We start from the raw sequence: 24,030 nt of genomic DNA on the forward strand, positions 1-24,030 counted from the left end.
GTCAGTTAGATCACCACTTTATTTTAAGAAAATTCAGAATAATAGTAGAGTGATTTATTTCAGCTTTTATTTCTTTCATCATATTCCCAGTGGGTAAGAAGTTTACATACACTCAATTAGTATTTGGTAGCATTGCCTTTAAATTGTTTAACTTGGGTCAACTGTCAAAAGTTTCAGCCTTCCACAGGCTTCCCACAATAAGTTGAGTGAATTTCGACAGAGCTGGTGTAACTGTGTTAGGTTTGTAGGCCTCTTTGCTCACACACGCTTTTTCAGTTCTGCCCACAATTTTCTATAGGATTGAGGTCAGGGCTTTGATGGCCACTCCAATACCTTGACTTTGTTGTTTGTAAGCCATTTTGCCACAACTTCGGAAGTATGCTTGCGGTCATTGTCCATTTTCTAAGACCCATTTGAGACCAAGCTTTAACTTCCTGACTGATGTTTTGAGATGTTGTTTCAATATATCCACATAATTTTTCTCCCTCATGAGCCATCTATTTTGTGAAGTGCACCTGTCCCTCCTGCAGCGAAGCACCCCCACAACATGATGCTGCCACCCCCGTGCTTCAAGGTTGAGATGGTGTTCTTCGGCTTGCAAGCCTCCCCTTTTTCCTCCAAACACAACGATGGTCATTATGGCCAAACAGTTCTATTTTTGTTTCATCAGCCCAGTGGACATTTTTCTCAAAAAAATCCGATCTTTGTCCCCATGTACAGTTGCAAACCGTAGTCTGGCTTTTTTATGGCGGTTTTGGAACAGTGGCTTCTTCCTTGCTGTGCGGCCTTTCAGGTTATGTCGATATAGGACTCGTTTTACTGTGGATATAGATACTTTTGTACCTGTTTCCTCCAGCATCTTCAGAAGGTCCTTTGCTGTTGTTCTGGGATTGATTTGCACTTTTCGAACCAAAGTACGTTCATCTCTAGGAGACGGAACGCTTCTCCTTCCTGAGCGATAGGACTGCTGGTGTCCCATGGTGTTTATACTTGCGTACTATTGTTTGTACAGATGAACGTGGTACCTTCATGTGTTTGGAAATTGCTCCCAAGGATGAACCAGACTTGTGGAGGTCTACAATTTTTTTTCTGAGGACTTGGATAATTTATTTTGATTTTCCCATGATGTCAAGCAAAGAGACACTGAGGTTGAAGATGGGTCTTGAAATACATCCACAGGTACACCTCCAATTGACTCAAATTATGTCAATTACCCTAGCTTTAGAAGCTTCTGATATGACATTATTTTCTGGAATTTTCCAAGCTGTTTAAAGGCACTGTCAAATTTCTGACCTACTGGAATTGTGATACAGTGAAATAATTTGTCTAAACAATTGTTGGAAACATTACTTGTGTCATGCACAAAGTAGATGTCCTAACCGACTTGCCAAAACAATAGTTTGTAAACAAGAAATTTGTGGAGTGGTTGAAAAACAAATTTTAGTGACTCCAACCTAAGTTTATGTAAACTTCCGACTTCAACTGTAGATCCAGGGTTAGAAAATGGCTATATTTGCTTTTATTTTGTGAACTCTTTGCCTCATCCTTTATGCTTAAAGAGGCTATCCCCTCTGACAAGTTGAGCTATGACAGTTACTTGGGACTTGGAAGTCAGTCTTTCAAACCCTCCGTCTTCTTTTTTTCACCTGCTCTAGTGCATCCTCTGAGAGCACCTGACTGGCGGGTTGTTTCAAAGATGTAAGCCGGGAGATATCCAAAGAAAAACAATGTTAAAAATAAACGGGAACCGACAAAACATGTTATTTTACACAGTGGTAAGACCTCCTGCTGGACTCCGGAATGACAGAACTGAGGGAATTCAGTCACTAAGAAAAATACAGCATTTTTTTCTGAATGTAATGAGTCATTCTCTAAGACAGCAACAACTAAAGTTGCTATACTGTGTTGCACTTAAATCATTTCTGCTGTCCAAGTGCTTATATAAAGTTACGGACTGGAACCCTTTTTTCATCACTTTGACAAAACATGTGGGGTCTGTCTAGAGAAATATCTCAACCACACTCTTACATAACCCTGCCTTGTATACAGAGACAGAAGCTCCACCAGGATATACAGTGCCTTCGGAAAAGTATTCAGACCTCTCCACATTTTTGTTAAGTTACAGCCTTATTCTAAAATGTATTAAATTGTCAATCTACACCCAATACCCCATAATGACAAAGCAAAAACGGGTCATTTTCTTTTCTCATTTATTAAAAATAAACCTGAAATATCACATTTACATAAGTATTCAGACCCTTTACTCTGTACTTTGTTGAAGCACTTTTGGCAGTGATTACAGCCTTGATTATTTTGGGATATCACGCTACAAGCTTGGCACAACTGTATTTGGGGAGTTTCTCCCCTTCCCTGCATATCCTCTCAAGCTCTGTCAGGTTGGATGGGGAGCATCGCTGCACAGAAATGTTCGTGTCTCTCCAAAGATGTTCAATCGGGGTCAAGACAGGGCTCTGGCTGGGCCACAATGACATTGAGACATTTTCATCAATGATCTTTCTGTACTCTGCACCGTTCATCTTTCCCTCAATCCGGACTAGTCTCCCAGTGCCTGCCATTGAAAAACATCCCCACAGCATGATGCTGCCACTACCATGCTTCATGGTGCCAGGTTTCTTTCAGATGTGAGGCTTGGCATTCAGGCCGAAGAGTTCAATCTTGGTTTCATCAAACCAGATAATCTTGTTTCTCATGGTCTGAGAGTCCTTTAGCAGCCTTTTGGCAAACTCCAAGCAGGTTGGCATGTGCCTTTTACTGAGGAGTGGCTTCCGTCTGGCCACTACCATAAAGGCCCGATTAGTGGATTGCTGCAGAGATGGTTGTCCTTCTGGAAGGTTCTCCCATCTACACAGAGGAACTCTGGAGCTCTGTCAGAGTGATCATAAGGTTCTTGGTCACCTCCCTGACCTCGGCCCTTCCCTGATTGCTCAGTTTGGCTGGGCGGCCAGCTCTAGGAAGAGTCTTGGTGGTTCCAAACTTCTTCCATTTAAGAATGATGGAGGCCACTGTGTTCTTGGAGAACTTCATTGAGGCAGAAATGTTTTGGTACTCTTCCCCAGATCTGTGCCTTGACACAATCCTGTCTCACAGCTCTATGGACAATCTTTCCAAATCAAGTCTAATCAATTGAATTTACCACAGGTGGACTCCAATCAAGTTGTAGAAACAAGGATGATCAATGGAAACGGGATGCACCTGAGCTCAATTGAGTCTCATAGCAAACGGTCTGAATAAGGTATCAATTTTTTTTTTTTAATACATTTGCAAAAATGTCTAAACCTGTTTTCACATTGTCATTAATTAAGGGGTATTGTGTGTAGATGAGGATTTGTATTTAAGATATTTTAGAATAAGGCTGTAACAAATAAATGTGGAAAAAGAAAAGGGCTCTGAATACTTTCCAAATGTACTGTAGGTCGTCTACTGTGGCTCTGTTACTGTGTAGTCCTGTAAAGTTGTGGTGGCTCTGTTACTGTGTAGTCCTGTAAAGTTGTGGTGGCTCTGTTACTGTGTAGTCCTGTAAAGTTGTGGTGGCTCTGTTACTGTGGCTCTGTTACTGTGTAGTCCTGTAAAGTTGTGGTGGCTCTGTTACTGTGGCTCTGTTACTGTGTAGTCCTGTAAAGTTGTGGTGGCTCTGTTACTGTGTAGTCCTGTAAAGTTGTGGTGGCACTATAAGAACACACATTACCATAATGCAGTGGATGGAGTGAAGGTCTCTAACTGGGCTCCACTGTACGCCAACTGCTGTGAGACGAGCAACCGCGACACGTACTTATTATTCCACATTGACTTTAAAATGAGCTACCATTGTGCATTTAGCAGCCTGGATGTTATTTATGGTCCACACACAGTGGGAGGGTGATTGGTTGAAATCCGAGGTTTAATCAGATGTAGCTACACGATGACTAAAGCCCAGCACATGAGAGCACTACAATCCAGGTGTGTGTGTTTTTTGGTATCTGTTTACGTTCACATGAGTGACCTTGTGAACAATGGGGAATGGAGTGATTGTGCACCAGAGGTGTTCACTGAAACAAAGGAAACAGTCATTTGGAAGCAGCTGGGAATGGGAGCTATGTTCAAACAGAACTTTAGAGGGATTAATACAGCCTCCTCTATTACTTCCAGAGTTAGTGGACCACTGCTGTGTGGATAACAACAAGGACAGGCGCTCATGTTTTGAGAAGGAATCTTCTTACCCTGGAATGACCCCCATCACTGAGTACATGCATTTATTAGACTATGTCATGGTCTTTCTGCAGTATTTCGCCATTCATTTTTCTATTGCCATTAAAGGGGATTCCATGCGAGTAGTTTGTTGTGGCAAATGCTGAAACTGTTCTCCACCGAGGGACAGCCACTGTCAGGGTTCTCCGGGGCTGTCATTGTCTCATTTAGGGTGCATCCAAGGAAGGAGTTGCACAGTGAGTAAACAGACACCTGGGAGGCATCTCTGGGCTCGTCAGACACATGCCAACTAAACCAGACAGTTGGCAAGCCAAGATGAGCTGCAAATAGCAGCTGCCACTGCATAATTGGAACAAATAGAAGTCAGAGAAGCAGAAAATAGGATGAAACAACAAGAGGTGCCTCGGCTCCATTGGTGGCGGTCCTTTAGCTGACAGGCTGGGGGAGGTGTGTTACAGCATGTACCTGGTCAGGGTTTTTTATGCTTGTGTAACTAACTGCTGTATGCTGTGGGTGCAGTGTTGCTATGGACTGCTGAGCCAGAACCGGAGTAATCAGATGAGAGCTGGAGTGAGGAGGCTCACGTGGAGACACAGCGTCTACCAGGGATTAAAAAACAGGAATCTTGATTGAAGTTCCACTAGTCTCCCTCCGCAAGCGGGATATAAAGGGGCGAGAGAGAGACCGAGAGAGTGACAGAGGGAGAAAGAGAGAGGTAGAGAGGGAGGTACAGCAGTGAGAGAGAGTGGGAGGAAGAAAGAGAGCCAGCGCAGTGCAGGGAGGGGGGAATGAGTGAGAGAGAGGGAGAGAGGGGGAGAGACAGGAAGCGTGCCACAGCAACTGAGCCAGAGATGCAGGGAGGGAAAGCGAGTGAGAGGCAGACACAGGCTTGAACAGGAAAAGAGAGCAAGTAGGTGGGGGTCTAAGAAGAAATAAGCGGAATACATTTTTGGGGGGGAGAGAGAGAAGTCAATGAGAAAAACATTCCATGTGAATGGCAAGGGCGGGAAGCTGGAGGAAAAGCTCATTCTTTAAGGAGTCTTCCTCTGTGACTGCTTGCTGGACTGCTTCTATCATGTTCTCAGACACCAGAGTGCCTGGGGAGCACAGAGGCTTTCAACACAGCAACCCTCATCTCAACCTCTGGCTTCACAATGGACTCAGGGCCCACCACAGTGAAATGGGACTCAATGGGCAGTGCGGGCGGGCTGACGCCAACCTTACCTATCCCAACAGAGTCAAGAAGGTAGGCTTTACATCACAAGAGGTGATGAACAACAGACATGGGAAGGAAAGGACAGGTCCCCATTTGAATGAACTGTGCCTGGAGACTAGGAGGCTGTGCTTCGGCTTGTGGGAGCATCGTGTGCAGCCAGATTTGAGAAGCCAAGAGGGCAGCCCTTCCAGGTGGAGCCATGGCCAGTCTCCAGCACCAGGCCTGAGACACAGGGCGTCTGTCAGGGACTACTACACAGAACGCTCCTTTGTTGGGAACGCCCGCCAGTCTTTACTACACCCTTCAGTCAGGAAGTACGTGAAGGCCCCCGCCCTCGCTCAGCCAACACAGTTCAAAGGTCAAGACGGCTGTAAAGTGCCTGTTTGTTTGGAGGACCAGCTTTGGGGCTATTCCAGACAGACTTGTCAGAGAGACCTTCATACATCCAGCTGGGTGGATTCAGCTACAGCCACACAGGGCTTACCAAGACACCAGAGTTTCAGTTCCACCTTGAGATCCAACAAAAAGAATGTCCGAAACAGTCAGAGAGACTTGACTAGACCAGTAAGCGGACCAGAGACCAAACTACACCAGCAAGACTTGACAAGACCTTTGGAGGGTTACAATGGACCCAGCTCTCTGCATGTCATCTTCTCCACAGAGGTTCCTCAGAGAGATATGGGAGGTCCCACTCTCAGACCCCAGCAGAGTCTCAGTAAGCCATGTCCCGCCTTAGAAGACATCCGAACCAGGCCCCCCAGAGGTGACCAGGGCTCCAGGAGTGGGTCAGGCCTGACTGGGTCAAAGAAGCACCAGAAGGTTGTCCGGGATCAGATCCGGAGAGTGGTGGAGAACTTGGAGGAGGTTCTAGGAGGCCTGAAGGACATCCATCAGGAGATGAAGGAGGTAAAGACATTTCTGTTTGCCTATAAGTTACAGCTATGGTCTGTCTTTGATAGAAGGATTTTAAAATGTTTGAGGGAGAGCGAGATCCTGGTATTGTCGTATAGCCTACAAATATCACAGCTAGGATCTTTTGATATTCCTTTGATATTCGTATAAACAGATTATCATGCTATTTCAGGTCCTGAAGGGACTGCGAAGAGCAGTTGTACCGTGGGCTATTTTTGCACGTCCCAGAAAGAGCATAATCCCAGTCCCTACTTTGTTACGTTTACAATCATTAAAAAGAGGCGCCTACATTGATATGCACTGTAATACTGGCACTCAGAATCACTGCTTGCAAAGTGTCTATCCACCACAGTGTGATAGTCTTTCTATGAAACAGCACAGAAGTGAAGATTTCACTGAATTTTTAAAGGTAGGAAGTGGCGTTCGCTATGCTCCATTTACCTAATGTATGCAATGGTTGAAAGTGATGCTCAGCAGCGGCACTGTCTCCTCTCCAGTCCTTCCACCGCCAGATGTTGACAGGGGAGCAGCTGGAACCATGCTTTTAATCAATTTATTCAAACGCCTGAACCTTGACCCTCATCCTGTAAAAGTGACACGTAAATCGTCCCCTCACAGTATCTGGCTGCATCTGAAAGCCCAGCATCAGCGCAGCCCGAGAGCGAGGGTATTGCAAACGTTAGAAAGTTGAATAAATGTGTAGAGAAACATCCAGCGACGCTCTTGCAATGTGGCCAGGGAAAATCTCTTCTCAGACCAGGTCAGGGACCTGTTGGAAGACGCCAGAGAACTTGAATAGTTAAGTGAGAAAAAAACAATTAGTCTAGCAACAACACGAGCACACAGATCAAACGTTTTCTCCAGTCTCATTTTCTCCCCGTCTCTCCAGCCTCATCTCTGACCATGTAGCCTAATCCCTCTCACAGGTGGTGCAGCAGATTGAGCTGCTGACCTCGTCCATTGACCTGAGTGAAGAGGCCAGCCCCAGCCTGCCCGGCGACAGCAGCTCCAGTGGAGTGGCGAAGAGCAGCAGCCACCAGAGGCTCAGGGGTGAGGAGGCCAGGCAGGGGGAGGCAGCTCTGTCTTCCCCCATCAGGACTAACTCACTCCAGCCTCACAACCCTGCCTCCAGCCTGGTCTGCCTCCCCCACCAACCTGCTCCCAGTCCTCATAGGAGTAGCCCTGTTCGCCCTCCCACCCCTGCTCTTCCCCCCCTCAGTACCAACCCACCTCACCCCAACACCACTGCTCCCTCAGTCAAGAGTCAGCATTACCCACACAACCCTGCTTCTTCCCCCAAAAGAGCAGTCTACATTACCCCCTCAACCCTACTCTCTTTCACAACCTTGGGCCTGCCCCCCAAAAAAGTAGTCCCCCTCACCCATCTGCCCTTGGTCTTTCTGTCACCATAGCGAACCAAGCGGGGCCACCCATTGTGGAGCCTCTCCCTGTCAGACCACCCAGAGACCCTGAGACAAGGGTGGAGGGGCTGAGGCCAACATCTGCTAAATCACTGGGGCTGACCCAGAGCCAGATGGCCCCTCACGGCCCAGGGAGAGTTCCAGGGACCAGGGGCCGCAAGCCTCCTCCTTACCCACACAATGGACACTTTGATCGGGTGAGTAAAGGAAAGGATCCCAGGAAGGCTCCCCCATACACTGTGAAAAGAAGACTGCTCTCGACAACGGTGTGAGGGAGTCCGTCAGATGGATGGAGCCACAGCCAGAGTTGCAGGAGTAGAGGGTGATTTAAGGCTCGCCATATTGAGCAGAGACCAAAATCCCAAGGCGACGGGAGGCATCTCGGGGTGAGTATGTCAGCAAAGCCATGCTGCGTTTGTGCTGACACTGTGTCCCCCTTTCTTGGCTCGGATCTCATCTTAATAGGAGGGTAAGAGACGGAAACAGTTGGCTCCACTGCACTTGCAACGACTAGGGCCCGATACAGATGCTCACATTGCAGGATATTGACAGGGCCAAATAGGAAGTGAGGTCTCTTTGGCGTCATGTGTCTCTTGGCTGACTTGGTTACCCTGTGCTTGGATGTGTGTCAGGGGGAGACGGGGACAGAGACAGGGGGGCAGCTGATCATTAGTCCTACCCTTCAAACGGTCCGTGGTGACGCAATTTCTACTGCCTCTAGCCTGACCCTGACCCCCCACCACCCCCACCCCACAAGCACCATCTGTTCCCTGTAAATGTCAGTCAGGAGATACAAGGAAATGCAGGCCAAACTGTCTGAGATCATTTACGTGAGAGACATCATGACTCACTCATTGGGTCGTATCATCGTGTCTGTAGTTCAGAAGCAATCTAAATGTATCCCAGTTGTAACGTCAATGAATGTTGTAGATCAATGTTTTCATTTGTTGCCCTCTTGTGGACATGACATGTACTTCCGCAGATGCTTTTGGACTGGAAACATCGTTCTAATCAGGGATCTTAGGAATACATGCCAATGCAATTTTAAACAATGTTGGCTCTGGCTATGTTTTTTGATGCTTAAATAGACACGGGAAAGTAAACAGTTTGATTCGTAACAGATGGACAATAGTAATGACGTGTTTATAGTTTGGTTTGAGATGGAATCCAACAGAACCATTGGCAAATAAAGGAGCCATTGTAGTGGAGGGAAAACCATGTATTGCCAAGACTGATGTGCACGCGCATACATTTGTAATGTCCAAAAACGTTAAGCATTTTGAATTACTTTACGTAATAGCTCCATTCTTATGTGAAACATTCTAGTTACACTGGATATAATGCTATTGAGCCTGCTGAACTGGAAAACAAGAGCATGAGATCAGCACTCAACTTCTCTGAAAGTAATCCAAGCTGACAACCGTCACACAGCAGGGACTTTCTGATCAAGCACAGCTCTGTCAAAACAAAACAGGAGAACAAACATTTCACATTCCCAGACATGACTTTTATTGGAGCATACGTTGCACATTGTGAATCAGAACACAGAGTAGAAAAGACTATTAAAAAAATGTAACTTTCTGTTTGTCTCTCGATGCCTGTCAGCGCCTTGTGGCATTTCCTGTTGGGACCCCAGGGACTCTCGCTGGCGAGGAGGGGGGACTCCTATCAACACAAAGGTCCTCCTCTGGACAGAGGGATAAACCTGGATGGTACGTGCTGCTAGCTAACTGTCCCATAAATCAAGGCAAGACAGTACATCTCTAATCCTGGTGGGCCAAATTAGTGTCTGTTCTAAAGCTCAACCTAGCTTCATTAAGACTGTTGGTAGGAGTAAAACGTCATCAACCGAATTGAATGACGATTGGTTGGTTGAATCAGGTGCTCCATGCAGATCAAAAACACAGAATCTGGGTTCCCTGCTCTACTCTGTCTGGGTTAACCATTTACTTCCAGAGAGAAGCAGCTGATTGGAAAAACCATAATTGTGTTTACGTGTGCACGATGAAGACCATAGACTACTCACATTTCCCTGGCTTAGAGGATTTAAGTCTGATGCTGAAACTACATCTTTCTAAACCTGCCAAGATCAGACATTCTCAAACAGTAAAGCCATATTCCTAAAAGAAACTCCCCCAAAAATATATATAGATTTATTGAACAGTAAAGTTGTAGACCACCAAGCTGATGTTGTTTAAATGCCATCCATTTGCCACTGTCATGGACAGTAGAGCACATTGCCTGCCTTGAGAGCTCGCCTGGATCTCACGATTGGACAATAGTCATTCAGATTTCCAGCCAATTAGAGCTCATCGTGTCGTGTCCGGGCAATAATGGTCAGTTTGGAGAGTTCAGCGCGGAACTTCCCGTCTTTGTGGGTCACTGAAAGGGCGACAGGAGAGGAAATGAGTTACCGCATCATCAAAACAAGTACAACGTCCAATCAAAAACATTCAGTAGATTGTTGTAATAAATTGTAGATGAAATCTTCAGTTTGGAAAATCATAGCTATGATGGCAGAATTTTAGATCCATCATCAATTCCATCCACTTTTGTAGCAGTTTTGAGCTGCTGTGATAGACAGATGGAGTGTAGTAGATCAGCAGTAAGCAGACTAGTCATCTCACCTGTAGAATCTCCCACAGTGAATTCATCTTCCCTCAAAGTCACATCCCTCTGTCCTCCCGCTGCAGTCTGGGACTGTGGAGAGGATGACGGGGAGAGAAGAGAGCAGGGGATTGACGAGAAAATAAATAACAAAGGGAATGGGAGGGTGAATGGGGAAAAAGAGTCATCATGGCAGAGGCAAGGAGAGTTAGTGGAGAGACGTGGTTGAGGAGTTAATCTGCTTCTCAGGAGCGCTGGTTATTTTCATCGCAACGTTTAGTGAGTCATTTTCTTTCTGTCTTTTCCCAGGGGACAGTTACGGCAGGAGGAGAGGATGAACAGTGCTGTTCTGATGACAGCGCCTTTCTGGGGCTTTGTCCTTGCGAGGGAGGCTGTTCAACGAGAGCCCTGTGGTCGAGCGGTGTGTGTGTGCTGCGATGTACAAAACCTCCTCCCCCTGTCAGATTCCGCAGAACAGTGTTTTGGGAACCACTGGTGGGTTGCCATTGATTCGTGTGGAGTTGTGGCAAGAAACTGGGTCGTGACTACAATCATTGGTCTAGTTTACTTAGTAAATCAGAGGGAGATATCAGAAGTTGACGGTGGGTGGGCCGCAGCAGCACAAACAGGGTTTGGGAATCACTGCCTTAGAACTCTGTGTGCAACATACATGTGATACGACTAATCTGAGACCGTTGTCTGAACTCTGCAGCATTCACTTTGGAGCAGAACACATTGTTAGATCTGAATGCTACATGCAAACAATGTATTCTCTGACTGCAATATATATATAGTTCTCTCATTCACCCCCCTACAGAGCCCTTAACGGGGGACAGGGGCACATTCCCCCTCAGATTTGTTCTGTTTAAATAAAATCAAATAAACTTTTGTTACATGTTGTTTCTCTGTAATACTACTAGCCACCTATGAATTGTATAAAGTAGGCTTTGCCCAGATATTCCCAACCTCGTAACTAGCTACGAAGAAGCCATTTCAGGCAATCAATCAAGTTAGAGTAGCTAGCTTGTCTATTTTAGCTGGGATGCCTGCTGGCAATATTGGTAGACTGGTAGACTTTAGAAAAGCAAGCAATTACTAAACATACTGAATATGACATTTCTTTCAATCTTTTAATTTGACTCTACACTCCAGCATTTTAGATTTGAGAAAAAGTTGACGCGACAGTACATAACGTCACCTTTTATTTGAGGGTATTTTCATATGTTTTACCATTTAGAAATGAAAGCACTTTGTAGGCAATCTAGTTCCCCCCTTATTTGAAGGTATCAATTATTTGGACTAATTCACTTACAGTGTATTACATTTAGTCAATTGTAATACTTGGTCCCATATTCCTAGCACGCAATGACTACATCAGGCTTGTGACTCTACAAACTTGGATGCATTTGCAGTTTGTTTTGGTTGCGTTTCAGATACTTTTGTGCCCAATATAAATGAATGGTAAATAATGTATCACTTTTATCGTAAATAAGAATAGAATATGTTTCTGAACACTTCTACATTAATGTGGATGCTACCATGATTACGGATAACTATGACTGATTTACTAGGCCTACACTAAGGGCTCCTTTTTAACAAACCAAATGCAATGTAAACCTTAACGACAGGGCTATAAAATGTAGTTATTTTCCCTGGAGGAATTATGAGTTCAATGAAAGGGCTGGGTTTTGATTGCCAAAATCCCGAAGTATCCCTTTAAACAATGAGGCCCTGTAAATACAGTATTTCCCCAGTCAGATGAAGTCGTGGATACCATCTTTATGTCACTGTGTACAGTATGAAGGAAGTTACTAGTGTTGTGAGCCAATGCCAAATAGCGTTAGCGCAATGACATGAAGGAAATTTATGGGCAACTTGCCGTTGTCACAAATTCTGTTATTGGTGTCTTCGTGCTGTCAACCAACTCCAAATCAGCTGGGGGCACGGCAAATTATCTTTCTAGTCCATTGTGGATTGATACAGTTTATTAAAGTACTCCTTAAGTAGTTTTCTGGGTATTTATATTTTTTACTTCTACCTTCCTAAAGAAAATGATGTATGTTTTCCTCCATACATTTCCCCTTACACCCAAAAGTACTTGTTACTGTTTTTTATGCTTAACAGGGCTGGAAAATGGTCCAAAACACTGGTCATCCCTAAACTAACATGCTTCGTTTAATTAAATATGTCTGAGTGTTGGAGTGTGCCCCTGGCTATCCATAAATTAAAATAACAAGAACATGGTGCCATCTGCTTTGCTTAATAAAAGGAATTTAAAATATTTATCCTTTCAAATTGATACTTAAGTGTATTTAAAACCGAAATACTTCTAGACTTTTACTCTCGTATTTTATTGGGTGACTTCCACTTGAGTCTTTTTTTTATTTATTAAGGTAATCTTACTTTCAGTCAAGTATGACAATTGGGTACTTGTTCCACCACTGCATTATGGGAATATAGCCTACATGGAGGTGTTTTTGCACATCCAAAATAATAATAATAAGCTGGCTAAAATAATGTACAATTACATACATAGATACAGTAAAAAGGAAACTCCCAAACTTGATATTTTAATTAAGCTTCGGTGATTAAGATATATTTCAAAGCAGTCTCATGAGTCAAACCCTTTGTGTTGGCTACTTGGCGTACGCATTGGGCACAACCCCACCCCCGAAAAAAAGGAGGCTATGTTTTTTAATCAAATTAAATGGGGGAAAAAACATGAGGTTCATGTGCACTAAAACCTATCGTGTTCGATGTGCATGTGGGGAATGTGCGTCACAGCTGGATAGGCTGCGCTTCCACTGTCAGAATCCATGCCATAACCATGTGTGTTACCAGCTTAGGGTTGGTCTTAAAATATCCCCACCAGCACTGCCTGAAATTGGCATGTTAAGGACACCCCTCCCATCTCCGTGCAAGCGAGCTCAGGTAAATGACCAATCCTGGCGCTAGGGTTTAAAAACAGAAGAGCGCCAACAGGTCGGAATTGCAAACAAGTGCGTTTGAAAATTGGGCTTGCTTGACGCCAGCCGAAAATAGTTCTAAATTAACGACACCTTTTAAAACGGGGGGACTAGATACATAAAGTGCTTTCATCTCTAAACGGTAAAACATATGTATGAAAATACCCTCAAATAAACGGTGATATTCTGTACTGTCACCCCATATAAAACCTTTGATCTCAAATCCAAAATGCTAGAGTATAGAGCCAAATTAAAGGTTTTAGCCTCACTGTCCAAATAAACACATACCTACAGTATGTGACTTGCCATAAATTTCTGATAATCTCTACACTAGCTTTGCCAGTAAATCAGGATGAAGTCAGACAACGTGTTGGTGCACACTGGAAACTCAGAAGAAATGTTTCCATGGGGATGTGCAGTTTTACCTCTTATCACAGATAGTGCACTTGAACCAGGAGACCAGAGGGGAAGGGGGGGGAAGACAAGTCAATGCCACAGCAAAGATATGCTGATATTGGACATATGTTATCTTCTTTATACAACAAAACATGTTCGCAATGTTTCTGCTCCAATGCATTATTATGTAGAGATACAGATAGGATAGCAAATTAGATTACCCATCTGTATGTTGAATACTTACATATGCGCTGGCATATTCAATCTTGGCTCCTTTCAGCTCTGCCTTGAACTGAGTGAAAAACAAGTAGGACTTCCCCTGGGGTCTGTCAACAAAAAGGAAGAAATCAAAATGAAGACTGATTAAATCACTACAGAAGTCTGATTCTGCTATTAGTTATTTATTAGGCAAAGCCAAGATGACAAACTGGAACTGATTGATCTGGGACATCTCGGGTGAATAACCACCATGCGGCACTTGAATGAGTAAGTCATTCAGTGTACATGGATCTCTGCATCCTAACGTCCGTTGTTCAGAGTGTAAGCTCAGACTGATTTACAGCTTACCTCCACACTGAGCAGGAGAACAGGCCGTCATCATCGCTTAGGCCCACACTCATCAGCCATTGCTGTTAAAACAACATGAATACATGTTATTAGAATATCAAGATTTTGATAACGTATTCTTTAGATATGCGAGGAGTATGACAAAGGTTGAAATGTACTTTCTGTTGATCTACTTTAGAATTGAGTTTTACACTTCACACTAGAAAGCTATTAATCTGTTTACAGCAGGTAGCCTGTTTCAACACTAGACTAGGTTGAAATAACCTCGACTTTGATTAGGATACAACTTACCTCATTGGTTCCCCCTTGTGATGCATAAGTGAATGAACATTCATATTCTCTCTGTAAAAGTAGTAGGAATTGTAGAAATTAATTACATTTTCTTGGTGATTAAAACAGAGCCAGGAATGAACATAATTAATAGACAAGACAAATGTGTTTGGGAGTCAAATTACAGCTACTGTAGCTGATTCGCTCATTATTATTTCAAAGATCTGCCATTTGTAATAAAATAGTGGCACTTGATTTTCAAATGCATTGGCTACCATTGTATATTTAAGCAATAAGGTCCGAGTGGGTGTGGTATATGGCCAATACAACTCGGCTAAGGGCTGTTCTTGGGCACAACGCAACACGGAGTGCCTGGATACAGCCCTTAGCCGTGATATATTGGCTTTATACCACAAACCCCTGAGGAGCGCTATTATAAAGAGGTTACCAACGTAATTAGAATAAACAAGTTGTTTTGCAGCATACTCCTGGTATAGTGTCTCATGGTGCTTTTAAGACAACTGGGAAAATGAGAAAAAAAAACTAGGTCATATCATGATGTCAGTCGTCAGAAAGTCGGAGCTCTAGAAAGATGCCAGTTTCCGACTTGGAATTCCAAGTTGGATGACGGTTCAAAACTATTTCCCAGTCGGAGCTCGTTTTTTCCCAAGCTCCCAGTTGTCTAACGCACTGAAGTCAGAAGTTTCCTCGTTTTTTCTTCTTTTCCCCCCCGAGTATTTCCTAGTTCCCAGTTGTTTTGAACTTGGCATCATTTACCACGGCTTTCAACCAATCAACATCCAAGAGCCAAACTACCCAGGTTAAAATGAAGTAATAAGACATGAGGAGGTGTGGTATATGGCCATATACCACAAACCTCTGAGGTGCCTTATTGCTATTATAAAAACAGGTTACCGACGTAATTAGAACAGTACAAATGATTTGTATATACATTACCAAGGCTTTCAGCCAATCAGCATTCAGGGCTCGAACCACCCAGTTTATAATTGTGATTGAACATAAAACATTAGCTGTGTTCGAATACCCATACTAACATAGTGTATACTTAATGAGTATATACTACATGCTATTATTTCATTTGTAAACCAACGGTATCCTTTCAGTTGAGTGTACTAGCACTTCACCTGTCTACCGGGAGTGGATGCTGTTGCTATGCAACTTGCTTGCTTGTTAGACATCTTACTACTTCATTAACAATGTCCATTGAGAACGCAAAACGACTAGACCACTTAGCTAAGCATGACGTGTACAATCAAGTCAATAAGCTTATGGTAGTTAGTTAGCAAGATAGTTAATATACTGGCAAGTCCAATGTATTAGTAGCCAACTAGTGTTAGGACGGTAGCTAGCTACCGGCCCGGTACATACAAGCAATTGCTGTAATGATATGCTATGAGGTTCGTAAGGCTAGCGAAGCTAACAAATTGTCAGACAACATAACGTGCAACATAACTTATTTGAAAAGGCATTACTTTATTACATTGCCTTGACATTTATCATAATTAGTTAAAGCAATTAATTTGTATCCGCTTTCATCAGACTTTGGCTGCATATTTTCTGCCACTTTCTTCAAATCTGAAAAGATTGTGAAGCCACGGAAAGTGTCCAAAAGCTCAGAAAAGCATAGAAAGGGTCCACTGCTTGTATACTTCGGATTTTGCCAAATGTAGTACGACATACGGGAACTTCAGACATACTAACTATATCCATACTACTTTTTTTTTAAATAAAAAAAAGACACTCAATTTCTGCTGATGCCAACTTCTAGAAGTCACAGTGGGGCAACAGTATTTGACTTTCACATGCCTCTGAACACTCTGCTGGAGTCATTACAATGAAAAATACCTTTGGTGGTAGTGATATTCTACACTCGGACTGTGACCCCATTGATCACTATTTGTCTTGTGATCAGTTACAATGACATTACGCTCATTACTGTAAACTTCTACGGGTACAACGCCAAACATGAGAATGATGAGTTGCTTGAATCTGTAGAGAAACATATACTTCATTGGTTATCTAAATGTCCCAATTCGTTATTATTGATAGGAGGGGACTTTAACAATACTATAGATAATTCAACTGATTGGTTGGCCTACCTGGGGGCCATCTATCAGAATTTGGTTTAATACTTTTTATGGAAAGGTTTGATCTTACTGATATATGGTGAGCGGTTTCAGGCCGATAGATCATTGACTTGGAGTAACAAAACAGGTTCCAGACAGTCCAGGATAGAATTTTGGCTTCTATTGAAATGTATTGACAGTGTGTTACTAAAAAAACTTGTACTAGTCCCCTCACAGACCATAGGGCCATTTACATTGATGACAAAACCCCTGACACTAACCTTGGTAGAGCATCCTACTGGAAGCTAAATAGCTCCTTATTAAATAATGATATAGTTAAGTGAGGTTAAAGGTCTGTTCTCATACTTTTGGGAAACGGCTTGTGGAGAAAAATAATATTGCTAGAACTGGGAGCTCTTTCAAGTTGAGGTGGCCAAAGACCTTAGAAAATCTGGTAGTCGGCCTCCCAAGTGGGGCAGTGGTCTAAGGCACTGCAATGCAGTGCACTGCATTGCAGTGCCACTAGAGATTCTGGGTTTGAGTCCAGGCTCTGTCACAGCCGGCCGCGACCGGGAAACCTATGGGGCGGCGCACAATTGGCCCAGCTTCATCCAGGTTAGGGGAGGGTTTGGCCGGCAGAGATGTCCTTGTCCCATCACGCACAAGCGACTTCTGTGGCGGGCCTGGCTCAGTGCACACTGACACGGTCGCCAGGTGTACGGCGTTTCCTCCGACACATTGGTGTGGCTGGCTTCCGGGTTAAGTGGGCATTGTGTCAAGAAGCAATGCGGCTTGATTGGTTGTGTTTCGCAGGACAAACTTTCGCCTCTCCCGAGTCCGTACAGGAGTTGCAGCAATGAGATAAGACTAACTACCAATTGGATACCACGAAATTGGGGAGAAAAAGGGGTAAAATATATATAAAAATGTTACATCTGGTAGTCATCTTGCTAAGACCAGAAGAGCTGAGGTGAAAAAGGTGACCATCTCAGAGGTCCCTGGCCAGTGTCTTGGGGAGGAGAAGATGGAACTGATTGAGTTACAAAATAAACTGTGTATATATATATATATATGAGAGAGATATTAAATAAACTGACTTGCCTAGTTCAATAAAGGTGAAATAAATCTATTTAAAAAACGTATCTTTTGTACTAATTTGTTGTAAATAAAAATAAATCCATACTATGACCAATAAGCAATTTACGTCACAAATAGTACGGTTAGTAGGAGTATTCGAACACAGCTATTCACTCTGGAAAATAAGCATGGAGGAAATATAGCTCAATTCTAGACCAATGAATGGCCTCCTTGTGGCACTCTAGTTGAGACGTGTCAGCATATCAGAGGTCGTTTCCTCATTATCATGCGACGACCAAAGTCTTTTCAAAAGCTTGGTTGTTTTTAGATATGAATTCTAATTGACAACTGTGAGTGGTGCCATCATATGCCTGGTTGTTATTTTAATTAGCAAGCATAGCTATGTGAATATTCAACAAGATCGCTTGCAGGGAATTATCCAGCAAGTGAGCATGCTGGCTAACCCTATTTGGCGAAGCAGTCAATTCGTATTCATATGTGCCACACACATTATCTAATAAACAGTAAGATAAACAGCCCATTGAGGACAAAATTGTGCTGAGCACACAAGGCAGCATACACGACTTCACTAGCTGACTAGCTGTACTGTTTCCTAGCTGAATGTTGTTGCGAGCTTTCATGCATCACAGCTCTCCAAGATAGCATAACTAACGTTAACTAGCTAATATCGTTTACCATTTTCTCGGAGAACGTATGCACCTCTCCGCCGGGTTTTACGTTGAATTCCACCGTTTTCGTTCGGTCATCGGCACTAGCCAAAGCAACTGTTAATGTTACAAACAATAAAGCAAGAAAATGCAAGTTATTGATGATGGCCATTTTGGTCTACTGATATTGAATGGTTTGCAGGAAGTGATGTATATAAACCCTGGATTACAGAGGCTATCTATTGGCTTTTGAGAGGATTTGAAGTCACCGGTCGGACATATTGGCACTCCCCGGTATTTTATTTTTTTATTTAACCTTTATTTAACTAGGAAAGTCAGTTAAGAACAAGTTAATATTTACAATGACGACCTAACCATGACGACGCTGGGCCAATCATGGCCGGTTGTGATACAGCCTGGAATCAAACCAGGGTCTGTAGTGACGCTTCTCGCACTGATATGCAGTGCCTTAGACCGCTGCATCACGCGATCCTCCATAGGAATGAATGGAATTGTACAGTATTTAAATTTCAACTACAAGTATTTCAGTTTTTTTTTAATTTTTACTGGGGATAGTAACATTAGTCATCTCTAAAAATGATACTTTAACGAAAATGTTTTTATATATTTTTTAAATGTTATGTTTAGCTCATATAATATAATGTAAAAGTATGCATTAAGGTGTCTAATATAATAGATGTGGTAAAAAAATTATGTATACATTAATAAATGTATTTCTATAGCTTCTAAAAAAAGATTACAGCGGTGGGGAGTGCTAAAATGGAGGCATGGTAGCTTCAACACAGCGCCCCTATTAGTTGTGTAGTGTAAATATAAATTGATGGTTGCCAGATAAACTGCGCACAAATAACTGTGAGCTCTAGAATAACGAATTCCTATTTGGATGACCGGTCAAAACGATATTTTCCAGTCTGAGCTAGTTTTTTCCATAAGTTCCCAGATGTCATTAACGCACTGAAGTCAGAGTTCTCCAAGTTCCCATTTGGAAAGTCGAACCTCGAGTTCCCAGTTGTCTTGAAAGCACCAATAATTTTTGTGTGAGTGTCATCACATGGAAATAAAATCAAATGTTATTCGATACATGCTTGGTAAACGACAGGTGTCGATTAACAGTGAAATGCTTACTTACGGGCCCTTCCCAACAATGCAGAGAGGGAGAAAATAGAGAAATAATAGAAAAGTAATAACATGTAATAATAAATACACAATGAGTGATGAAAACCTGGCTATATACACGGAGTATCAGTACCGAGTCGATGTGTAGGACACATCTACTCATTCCAGGGTTTTTCTTTATTTTTTTCCCTATTTTCTACATTGTAGAAGAATAGTGAAGACTTCAAAACTATGAAGTAACAGATTTGGGATCATGTAGTAACCAAAAAAGTGTATTTATATATATATAATATATTTTATAATTGAGATTCTTCAAAATAGCCACACTTTGCCTTAATGACAACTTTGCACACTCTTGGCATTCTCTCGACCAGCATCATGAGGTAATCACCTGGAATGCATTTCAATTAACAGGTGTGCTCTGTTGAAAGTTCATTTGTGAAATGTATTTCCTTCTCAATGTGTTTGAGCCAACCAGTGGTGTTGTGACAAGGGAGGGGTGGTATACAGAACATAGCCCTATTTGATAAAAGACCAAGTCCATATTATGGCAAGAACAGTGTACAGTTATTTTCCTTGTTTTCCCATCCAGAATGGTTCTTCTTCACACTTCTACCTATTTGTGTCAGTAATTCTGCTACATCAAACTAAAGATGGTGTGCAACAAAATAAGGTTAATGATGAAAATAACAAGCTTTTCAATGTTTGACTGATGATTTGGGGAGATGGTTGTACTCCATGACCTCCTCACCAGTCGGCAGAAGGTTATCATAAATACTCCAGAGGTATTTCCTCTTGTCAAGGGTAGGTGTTGGTTTTTTTTCATGGAGTAGGTATTTTCATGGAGCAATTTACGCAGTAGCATCAGAGTCATTCCATAGACCAATTTTACATTTGCCTTTAATGAATTACCTCCATCCAGCTGATCAAACAGGAGCCTCTTATACTTCCATGGCATGTTTAAGATTACATGAGAATCAGGCAATGTACTTAATTTGGAGTCATTTCAACTTAACTCGTGATCAGCATTTCCCTGTTATAAAATTAAGAACAGGCACCACCATGTTACAGTACTTCACCCAAATTTCCGTCAGTAATATTTCAAGGGTTTTCTGGACTAGTTAACGTTTTCCATTTCGGAATGGGAACCATGAGATAGAGGCTCTGCAATGGTGGAAAAAGTATCCAATTGTCATACTTGAGTAAAAGTGAAGATACCTTAATCTTACTCAAGTAAAAGTGAAAGTCACCCAATAAAATACTACTTGAATAAAAGTCTAAAAGTATATGGTTTTAAATATACTTATGTATCAAAAGTGTAATTGCAAAAATATACTTAAGAATCAAAAGTAAAACTACAAGTATAAATGATTTAGAATTCCTTATATTAAGCAAAGCAATTTTCTCGTTTTATTTATTTACGGATAGCTAGGGGCACACTCCAACTCTCAGACATCATTTACAAATGAAACATTTGTGTTTAGCGAGTCTGCCAGATAAGAGGCGATAGGGATGACCATTTTCCTGTCCTGATAAGCATTGAAAATGTAACGAGTACTTGTGGGTGCTAGGGAAAATGTATGGAGCAAAAAGCACATTATTTTCTTTAGGAATGTAGTGAAGTAAAAGTAGTCAAAAATATAAATAGTAATGTAAAGTACAGATACCCCCAAAAACTACTTAAGTTGTATTTTTACTTATGTACTTTCCACCACTGAGGCTCTGGTTAACACTTTGGCTGAATGTAAACACAGTTCAAGAATTCCTAGACATCCAACATAGAGTTGACACCAGGGGAGACAGTTTTAATGACATACTGGGAGAGAAACTAGCAAAACACAAAAAACAGCAACTTCCATGCTCAATGCTTAAATTTCTCTTTCAAAAGAAACACAATGTGCTAAGTTAGATAATTTTATACATTTCTCTGAGGCATGCCTTGTTTTCTTAAATCATTTAAGAAATTAACCAAATGGATTTGGCTTAGCTTGAGTTAAGCCTGACAAGGTAAAAATCTGTTGTTCTGCCCCTGAACAAGGCAGTTAACCCACTGTTCCCTGGTAGGCCGTCATTGTAAATAAGAATTTGTTCTTAACTGATTTGCCTATTTAAATAAAGGTTCAATTTAAATTTAAAAAATAAACAAAAATATATTTAAACATTTTAAAAAATGTAACCAGGGTTTGCCAAACTTGATCCTTGGGACCCCAAAGGGTGCACGTTTTGGTTTTTGCCCTAGCACTACAATGCTGATTCAAATAATCAACTAATCATCAAGCTTTGATCATTTGAATCAGCTATGTCTTAGGGCAAAAAAACAAAACATGCACCCCTTGGGGTCCCGAGGACCGAGTTTGGGAAACGATGAGTTAAACAGACAGACTGTAAAGTAGAACTGAAAGAGTTAGTGCAAAATCTTTTTTTTGTGAAAGGGGATTTACATTAATAGAAAGGGAATAAGGCTGCAGTCTAATTGGATATTTTTTCAAAAATGTTCAGGCAAACTTTATTGCAAAAAAAAATACAAAACAAAAATTGCTCTACAACTTCCTCAAAAACATACAGTTTCGTATAGAAATTACAGTTTTGTTTTCAACATTCATCACAGGTAACTTATTTTTATTCAAACAGTTGAGAGTATTTGTCTCCTAAGCAGACTCTTCAGTGTCATTGTCATGTCAGAGCTGTGTGTGTGTTTTACAGATGGCAGGGAAAAGCAGAGCACCAGTGTGGGACTATTACATGGAATTGGCACCAGGGAAAGCAAGGTGTCTTATTTGTGATAAAGATGTAAGCATGGGGTCAGCAACGGCTAAATCAAAAAATAGCACCAACCTGTGGAATCACCTTAAGAACACTCATCCAAAAGCCCATATGTATTATATTAAGTTAAAATAAAAGTGTTCATTGTTCATTCAGTAATGTTGCAATTGTCATTATTCAAATATATATATATATATATATATATATATATATATACACACACACATTTTAAAAATCATAATCGGTCAACCTCTACTTGACACAGGCTACTGTTTGGCCGTAGCCCAAGCCAAATAAATGAGTCACCTTCTCTTGTGAAGGCCAGACTTAAGAGAGAGAACAACGGCTAAACCTGGTCTTAACTTTCAATGCTCCATCCCCCTGCCTACATCCCCCTCAGATAAAAAATTGTAGACCTCCAAGTCTGGTTCATCTTTGGGAACTATTTCCAAACGCCTGAAGGTACCACGTTCATCTGTACAAATAATAGTACGCAAGTATAAACACCATGGGACCATACAGCCGTCATACCGCTCAGGAGGGAGACGCGTTTTGTCTCCTAGAGATGAACGTACTTTGGTGCGAAAAGTGCAAATCAATCCCAGAACAACAGCAACGGACCTTGTAAATAATGCTGGAGGAAACAGGTACAAAAGTATCTATATCCACAGTAAAACAAGTGCTATATCGACATAACCTGAAAGGCCGCTCAGCAAGGAAGAAGCCACTGCTCAAAAACCACCATAAAAAAACCAGACTACGGTTTGCAACTGCACATGGGGACACAGATCGTACTTCTTGGAGAAATGTCCACTGGTCTGATGAAACAAAAATAGAACTGTTTGGCCATAATGACCATCGTTATGTTTGGAGGAAAAGGGGGAGGCTTGCAAGCTGAAGAACACCATTCTAACTATGAAGCACGAGGGTGGCAGCATCATGTTGTGGGGGTGCTTTGCTGCAGGAGGGACTGGTGCACTTCACAAAATAGATGGCATCACGAGGGAACAAAATTATGTGGATATATTGAATCAGTCAGGAAGTTAAAGCTTGGTCACAAATGGGTCTTCCAAATGGATAATGACCCCCAAGCAAGTTGTGGCAAAATGGCTTAAGGACAACCAAGTCAAGGTATTGGAGTGGCCATCACAACGCCTTGACCTCAATCCTATAGAAAATTGTGGGCAGCACTGAAAAAGCATGCGTGAGCAAGGACGCCTACAAACCTGACTCAGTTACACCAGCTCTATCAGGAGGAATGTGCTGAAATTCACCCAGCTTATTGTGGGAAGCTTGCAGAAGGCTACCCAAAACGTCATTGTCAGAAAGCGCACTCAGCGCAGTTGGAGATGCATTTGATTCTGGAGCTGAAATGCGTCTGGATGAGAAAATGGAATCAGAGGCTTGGGCAGTGCGCTGGGCGCGTTGTCTAGTGTTTGCATCATCGGCATCAATCATGTACCCAGATGTGGGTACCTGGGTTGATGCTTATTGCTTCTGGTCTCTCGTGTCGTGCCTGGTTTGTGCCGCGAACATGCGTAATCTCCTCGCTCTTAACTGGCGACGCAAAAACTTATCGTCGAACCGGTAGGCTATCATCATCCCGAGCAGGGTTTCGTCCTCCCCTCGGGATCCCACTGCCTGAGAACTCCTGGAGAGCCCCGAGACCGGTACCGTTGGAAGTAGAGCCGGTGCCTCCTTGGGGAGGCAGACACGCTCCTGGGTATCCCGCCACCG

At 42.5% G+C, this 24,030-nt stretch overlaps 2 protein-coding genes across 2 annotated transcripts; one reads left to right on the top strand and one right to left on the bottom strand.

The window, feature by feature from the left end:
- Positions 1-3,362: 3,362 nt before the first annotated feature.
- LOC112250777 lies at positions 3,363-9,126 on the top strand. Its single transcript, XM_024421196.2, has 2 exons — positions 3,363-6,328; positions 7,261-9,126. Exons 1-2 carry the CDS (start codon positions 5,201-5,203, stop codon positions 7,744-7,746), a joined length of 1,614 nt encoding a protein of 537 aa, XP_024276964.2. The 5' UTR covers positions 3,363-5,200; the 3' UTR covers positions 7,747-9,126.
- A 114-nt stretch (positions 9,127-9,240) lies between these two features.
- LOC112250778 (myeloid-derived growth factor) lies at positions 9,241-18,609 on the bottom strand. The gene is made up of 6 exons (XM_024421197.2): positions 18,422-18,609; positions 14,583-14,633; positions 14,292-14,353; positions 13,969-14,050; positions 10,383-10,455; positions 9,241-10,137 (listed from the first exon to the last, which is right to left on the bottom strand). Exons 1-6 carry the CDS (start codon positions 18,563-18,565, stop codon positions 10,058-10,060), a joined length of 492 nt encoding a protein of 163 aa, XP_024276965.1. The 5' UTR covers positions 18,566-18,609; the 3' UTR covers positions 9,241-10,057.
- Between the last annotated feature and the right edge of the window lie 5,421 nt (positions 18,610-24,030).

The sequence above is a fragment of the Oncorhynchus tshawytscha genome, linkage group LG05, assembly GCF_018296145.1.
Source record: "Oncorhynchus tshawytscha isolate Ot180627B linkage group LG05, Otsh_v2.0, whole genome shotgun sequence".
NCBI lineage: Eukaryota > Metazoa > Chordata > Actinopteri > Salmoniformes > Salmonidae > Oncorhynchus > Oncorhynchus tshawytscha.